The sequence below is a fragment of the Gouania willdenowi genome, chromosome 14, assembly GCF_900634775.1.
Source record: "Gouania willdenowi chromosome 14, fGouWil2.1, whole genome shotgun sequence".
Classification (NCBI taxonomy): domain Eukaryota; kingdom Metazoa; phylum Chordata; class Actinopteri; order Blenniiformes; family Gobiesocidae; genus Gouania; species Gouania willdenowi.
In genome coordinates this window covers 27,867,460-27,874,711 of record NC_041057.1, presented here as the reverse complement: position 1 = coordinate 27,874,711, position 7,252 = coordinate 27,867,460, and the positions used below count along the sequence as shown (strand labels likewise).

The window sequence follows — 7,252 nt, the reverse complement described above, 5'->3', positions numbered from 1 at the left end:
TTGTGTCAATATCAAATGAAAGCATGTCAACAGTAATGCATTCAAAATATTTTATTCGATGTTTGTGTTACAGGCACGGCCTGTCGCTTTAAGAGAGGTGTTGCATTGTGGGAGGTGAAGGCATAACCGGGTGGTTTACGTGTGGGAAATGTAGTTTTCCGGTCGGTCCGGGTGTGGATGTTGTCCGTGGGGGCTCTCTGGCCAAGTTTTTCATGCAGCGTGTTCATGACCCCAAAGAGAGGCTTAAAGTACATCATACCCTCAGATATCTGCCTGCTTCTTCTTCCCTGCACTCACGCGGTATGCAGAGTCGGCATTACGGACCGCTGTTGTTACCAGTAATAACGAGCCACAGCTGGGATAAAACTCAGTGACATACCAGACCTCCGTACCAAGGTTCGGAGATAACCTGGCGAAGGTAACATTTGCAATGACAAAATAAAAATGGGCTAATGATTTAAATAACTAAAAAAATGTTGTTCTTCCACTAATCAGCTCTAATATGATGAATTTGATTAACACATCTCTAGTGTACTTTTGACCGGTAAGATGTTTAAATAATGATATTGGCTATTATAATAATTATTATTATCAGCATATCTAATCACTTAAGGGAACAATGGCGTCTACCTGAATCACGTGACTGTGGCACCGCCTTCTCGTCTATCAGCCAATCAGAGGCTGGAGGAAATTTCCCAGAAGCCTTTGCGGCGGCTAAAACGGAGTAATTTCCGATCTACCGGGCCACCAGAGGGCTCTAGAGAGTCCGAATGACCGTCCCTGAGTTGTTTTTTGTGCGAGTTCCATGGCTGCAAATTTTGCAAACAATCTGAAGTAATTTAAAGTTACCGTGAGTGAGAACAGTTTCGTACTTGACGGTCATAAATACAGGAAGCGAACCTTTAGCTATTGTATTGCCGACAGGTCATAACCGGGCCAATACGGGAAGCCCTACATCGCACAAAATGCACTGAAATATATATGGTGTATAGTAGGATTTCCATTTTGATGGATGAACAAAAATGCTAGTTAAAATAATGTTTTTGTCATTTCTTAGATTTTTTTTTTTCTTTAGTCACAACTGTAATCTATATTTTCACTTCCTAAAATACAATTTCAGTTAAAAAAAATACATTTAGATATAAGATTTAGCATTTAGATATGACATATAACATTTAAAGATTTAAAATTTAGATTTAGATTTAATGCTCTTTTTTTAACCTCTATATATGTGGTTAAATGTAGGAAAATGTACTAAATATGAGAAAAGTGATATAAATAATGAAAATGTTTTAGCTACAACTTTTATACAAATTTTTTTACACTTGGCACCACATGTGAATACTTACTTATTTACCAACTAGTGTTTAAAAGCACATTTGTTCAACAATGCGCACAGATTTTTCATCAACACCGTCAGATGTAATATTTTTTTGTTAAAAACATTTTTTCCTTTAAATTCTTCATTCAATTTATATTGTTTGTGTAATAATGGGACCATCTGATCTATTTAGAAATCTGGGTATACAGAATAGTGTGACTATCACAACCTAAGTTTTATTACACATCAGAGTAGCTAAGCACTATAAGAATTACAATTGTACACTTTTTAGTGTGTCTGATGGAATTTCGGAACTTAATTTGTGTCAACTCTTTGTTAAAAAAGTGTTTTTATTTAGAACCTGTTCCTTTACATGGTTAAATAGCTAAGACCTTTCTCTGCAGAAACATATAACTGTAATTAATATAGTGTGCATTTAAAAAAATAATTTCGAAATGTGTTTTGTCCTAACTCTCAAGAATCAGTGATATATATATATATATATATTAGAGGTGGGCATAGATTAATTTTTTTAATCTAGATTAATCTCACTGTAATCTTCAAAGTAATCTAGATTAATCTAGATTAAAATGGGTAATTTTAATTCTCCCAAAGGCATGCAGAATATGTGTGCAACCCAAATAATGACTAAAAGGAAGTCTTTGAGAACGGGTTTATTAGACCAGGGGCTCATCTCCTGTTTCCAAAATGCATCACAAACTGATTGAGAAAGCAGTTCTATTATAATAAATGATGATGAAAATAAATCATGTTCAATAAGAAGAACTTGTGCCTACTAACTGTTTATTCTGTTTAACATTAATTTTGAACTGAACATAATAGGTCGTGATGAAGTGATTACAGTCACTAGATTTGTGTCCATCAGTCCAAGCTCTATTTCTCCTTCCACCAGTCACTCAGGCAGACCAGCTTGTTGACATTTTCTGGTGACAAACTAGATCTCCTCTTCTGCACAATATGGCCTGCTACAGAAAAAAGTCTCTCGCATGGGACAGTTGTGGCAGGAGTCCCCAAGTATTTACGGGCAATGTGGGCCATCTTACCATAGACAGCAGTGTGCTCTGACCACCACTTCAGTGGACACAGATCTAGACTGGCACTGGGCTCTACCTTGTACCTCTCCACAGTATTGTCTTCTGGTGTCTCCTCATCTGAGTCTGAGTCTGATCCCATCAGTAGCAGGGCTGTTTTCTTCTTGGGTGGCTCAGGGTTCTCCTCCCTGAGTGGCTGCAGAGCAGGTTCTTCTCCCTTCACCAACTCCCTTAGCTGTGCCCACACTGGCTCCCTCTCTGCTCTGGGCAAGCACTTGAGGTCCTTAAATCGTGGATCTAGAGCAGTCGCCACCTTTGATGAATAAAAATAATAATTATTGATTGATTGTAAATTTCATTTTCCAAATCTAACCTCCATATTTCCTCATGACTCATTCATCTATTCATTGACGGATCTGCTGGCTTAACAGTCTATAATGGTCAAACAATGCAGTTATCTTCTGGTCAGTCTGACATACCTTAAGCCATTCCAGGTTTATTTTCTCCCTCCGCTGGTTGAGGTCCTTGGTGAAGGCAGCCTTGAATCGTAAAACATAGGCAGGATCATCATCAGAGATCTTCATCGCGTGCTGGAGGTGGCACAGGGCAGGTAGAACCGCAGAGCAGGATACATACTTATCCCCACCAAGGAGATCAGTGATATACCTACACAGACAGACAGACAGACATAAACAGAGTAAAAAATAATTAATGACTGATTAATTTAACTTAGATTACACATTTTTTTTTAAAGTTCTTAATCACATTAAATTTAAGGGCACGTGTTTATTGAATAAAAAGTGACATTTAAAAATAACTTTTATGCTAATTCATGAACACGCTATCTTTGTAGACCATACCTGCATGGCTCCAGCAGTTTCTCTAGCTTTGCCAACTTCTCATAATCAGCATTTGTTGGGAGGGCCAGATTGTGCTTCTGCTGAGACAGCGTTGTGTGCAGTGCATCTTTGTTGCGTCTCATGCGCTTGATCATCTCAAGGGTGGAATTCCACCGTGTTGGGACATCTTGCACGAGTGGCTCCTGAACTTGTCCAAGGGAGGCTTGCTGGACATTCAGCTCGTCTGAGTTGGCTGGACTGTGTTTGAAATGTCCGACCACTTTGCGGCACTTGGCCAGTGCACCATCAAAACCACCCGCCTGAAGTGACATTACAATAGCTCTCTGTACAACATGCGCCACACAAGGCAAATGTTCAAATGGCAGTATCCTCCCTGCTGCCACCATATTAGGAGCACTGTCTGTTCCAACAGTGCTGATTTTGTCAGCAATCCCCCACCGATTAGCGACGTCAAGAAACTGCCTGGCACACGCTTCAGCAAAGTGACGCTCTTCTGTTTTCATCACACCTAACGGACAAAAAAAGTAGATCCGAATAATGCTGCCTTCAAGTGCTATCGTAATTATGGTAAATACCAAAAACCGACATCGAAATTGCACTACTACTCGTAAAAAACTAGCATCATCAAGAAGCAAACATAATGTGGTGGTAATTCGTTGTGTCCTGGTAAGTAATAGATTAAGTCAGGGGTCTTCAACGTTTTCCAGGCCAAGGACCCCCAAACTGATGGAGAGATGGAGCGGGGACCCCCTACTTATATATATTGTATAAAATTGTGTTTTATATTAAACTGGTCCTATAGTGCCATGTATAAATGTACTATTGTGCATTCAATACTAAGACATTCAAAACACACAGGTTTATATATTCTTGTTTTTAGTTTAAACATGTGCAAGGTACAGTGAGTAGGGTGGCCATGCCACTGCCATTCATAAACATAACATAACATAATAAACTGATACCTGCCAAGATCAACAATGTCTGTCAAATTGCATGTAACAACATTTTGCATAAAAGCTGTTCAAATGGACATTTTTGTTCAACATAAATGTGGAAACGAAAATTATTGATGCTTGTTAGTGCCACTGGCATGCATAAACATATGTTATCTTGCATACAATACTGAACTATTAACATAATTGACAGATTCATGTTTTAATTTTAAACATACATGTAGTATGGGCAGTGAATCCTCAAACCAGCTATGGATGGCATACATTACTCACTAATGTATGATGGGACAGGTGAATGAACCAGTGCCCAGCTTGAAAGAGCTCCTGTGTGTCGCTGAACGTGTGCATTGCTGACTGAAAGACATCTTCTGCCTCCATTTATCTGTTCACTACAGTGTGTTGGATTCATGTTAATGTGTATTTAAAGACATTTCAATTTATTGAAAAAATTGCGGGGGGGAATATTAAAAAATGTCTAATTATTTTTATTATTATTATTATTATTTATTTATTTATTTTTTTTAAATGTCTAATTAACCAAAACTTTCGCGACCCCCCTGCAGTACCTCCGCGGACCCCCTGTTGAAGACCCCTGGATTAAGTAATTCAATTAAATAATGTAATTTAAATTCACATGACGTATCTTACCTAAAGCGAAGGAGTGAAGTTCCCAGCTGGCATCGATGAGGTGTACAGTAACGCCGAGGTAGTTATCGTTGTTGACAGATGTCCAATGATCCCCCGTGACTGCTACCCACCTCGCCTCGACAATCTTCGCATCCTTTGCGGCTTTCTTTGCGGCGTACTGGTCATCTATTCTCCTCATAATAGTTCGCCTCGCAGGTAGCTTGTAAGATGGGTCACCTGTGGCAGCCTGGAGAACGAGCTCGAGCCCATCATCTTCAACCACGCTGATGGGCCGGCAGCTGGTGGGAATCCACTGAGCGAGGAGATTCGTTAGCTTGGCTGATAGAGCTGTGCTGATGGGCTTGCCTCGGTTGCACTCAAACATAGTAGTTTGACGACGACTCTTCCCTTGCGCTCTATCAGCGCTTGACCCGGCATTAGCTAAGGGATGCTTTGCATTTAGGTGGTACTTTAGACTGGTAGAACTCCTACAATAAACTAATTCGGCATTGCACAAGGTGCAAACAACCTTTGACTTGTCGAAGTTTCCATTGGGAAGCGTTTTAAAAATAAATTTTCCCTGAAGCAAACCCGGTGGCTTCATAGCTGCATCCATGTTAGCATGTCACGTTGGATGTGGTAATTTACACAGGTTCGAAGACTCGTTATCCTCCCCTACAGTGCAATTCGGCTCCATACTGTATACATCCGCGCTAAAATATCAAGGTGAAAGACATCATAGCTTGCGTAGTATAGACCCAGCTCCCAACTTTGAGAATAGATTAACGGCGATATTTTTTTTATCGCCCGATAAGAGGCTCGCGTTAACGCAGCAAGTTAACGCCGATAACGGCGCGATATTAATATATATATATATATATAGCTGGCCTTAATGCCATGCCAAGAAATTGTACCACAATATATGTGGTGTATGCCAATAAACTCAGATTAAGAAATTATGTACAATTAATCATAATTATTGCTAATTTTGTTTGTTTTAAAAAAAATACTGCAATGTCACATTTTCAGTGTTGTATTGAATTATATAAATTGTGTACTAACCAGTTTTATAATATATTCACACATTGTAATGTTAAGTGATTTATCAAGTAGGGACACTAACATGTTGTGCCTCATCTTTGACCCATATACAGGTATCTTTCAGATAACTAAAGCTAACAGTCTTTTCTTTTTTCATTCAGATAATGTGTGCTTTCCCAGTTTTCCGTCGCCAGTCAGCCAGTTCTACCAGACTGCTGATGGCGCCCTCGGAGCAGGCAAAGACCGTTACAAACACCAGGTCTGGAAGGGCCAAACCCATACAAGAGGTGCTGGCAGAGGCCACGGCATTTGTCACTGGCCATGGTGGAGACCCAGCTGACAGGTTTCTGGTACTGGCTCACTGCCAGCTGCAGTTTGGAATGTTCCAGGGCCGGAGGTTCAGATGGCTACTGGAAGAACAGGCCCTCATCATTAACAAGTCCTCAGGCCTCTCCACCTCCACCCTCTCCTCCTCCGAGTTCTCCACCTCCGCCCTGTCCTCCTCCGTCCTGGATATTCTATAAAACTGAGAGCAAATATTGTGGATTGTATTGAATTGATTTTTTGTAGTTGTAGGGGGTGAGATACGCACAACTGAATTAATTGGTAATTTAGAAAATGTTTCTACTTTCTCAAACAGGCCAAGGGTTGGATTTGACACACGTGGTTTAGAGTCACACTGTGCTAAGGCAACTTTCATCCATTTTCACTTGATATTACATATTGGTGGGTATGAATAGATGTTAAATATTGGTCACACATATACTAATGCACATACTAATAGAGACAATGGTAACTGGTGGCCACATGCGGCTCTTCCATTAAATTAAATTACTCCAAAAACAGACAAAATGACTGCTAAAATATACATTGCTCGAATGAAAATGAACAAAATGCACACAATAAACCCATACATTGCTGGAAAACACACAAAATGACAAGTAAAAATACACAAAATTACTCCAAAAACACAAAATAAGAACAAGAATAAACAAATTAAATGAAAAAAAAAAAAAAATACAAAAAGGTATTGTTGCCTGTATTAATGCTTATATTATACTACTACTACTATTAATAATAATACAATTTATTTCAGTCCCAGGGGATCCATGTTACAATAAAAAAAACATAATACTTTAAAAGCTGCTCTGTTTAGTATTTTATACAGATTAAAAGTTGAAGTCCTCGATTAAACAACTGTCTGATATTTTGTCTGAACAAAGGAAATCACAAAGTTAACAGAAGTATCTGCTTTTCATTGATAACTGTAGAATTCAAGGGAAACCAAATAATTGTAGTACTGCCATTGGCCAGCAGAGGCGCAAGCACCAGGGCGCTTCCCTCGCTGCTCGTGTTGTTTTGGTTAGCGGCTATGCTAACATGCTGTGCTCGCTGCCC

The 7,252-nt window shown here is 39.4% G+C and overlaps 1 protein-coding gene across 1 annotated transcript; it reads right to left on the bottom strand.

Moving 5' to 3' along the window:
* Positions 1-2,215: 2,215 nt before the first annotated feature.
* LOC114475284 (zinc finger BED domain-containing protein 1-like) lies at positions 2,216-5,198 on the bottom strand. The gene is made up of 4 exons (XM_028465974.1): positions 4,835-5,198; positions 3,234-3,741; positions 2,853-3,039; positions 2,216-2,686 (listed from the first exon to the last, which is right to left on the bottom strand). The coding sequence occupies exons 1-4, from the start codon at positions 5,196-5,198 to the stop codon at positions 2,216-2,218; spliced, it is 1,530 nt and encodes a 509-aa protein (XP_028321775.1).
* Between the last annotated feature and the right edge of the window lie 2,054 nt (positions 5,199-7,252).

Bases quoted from the DNA above. Each gene is read 5' to 3' on its own strand.
- LOC114475284 (XM_028465974.1), bottom strand. From the start codon at position 5,198: ATGTTTGAGTGCAACCGAGGCAAGCCCATCAGCACAGCTCTATCAGCC. The intron at 3,742-4,834 runs GTAAGATACGTC...TTTGTCCGTTAG, and splicing joins ACTTCACTCCTTCGCTTTAG to GTGTGATGAAAACAGAAGAG. The intron at 3,040-3,233 runs GTATGGTCTACA...CTGTCTGTGTAG, and splicing joins AAACTGCTGGAGCCATGCAG to GTATATCACTGATCTCCTTG.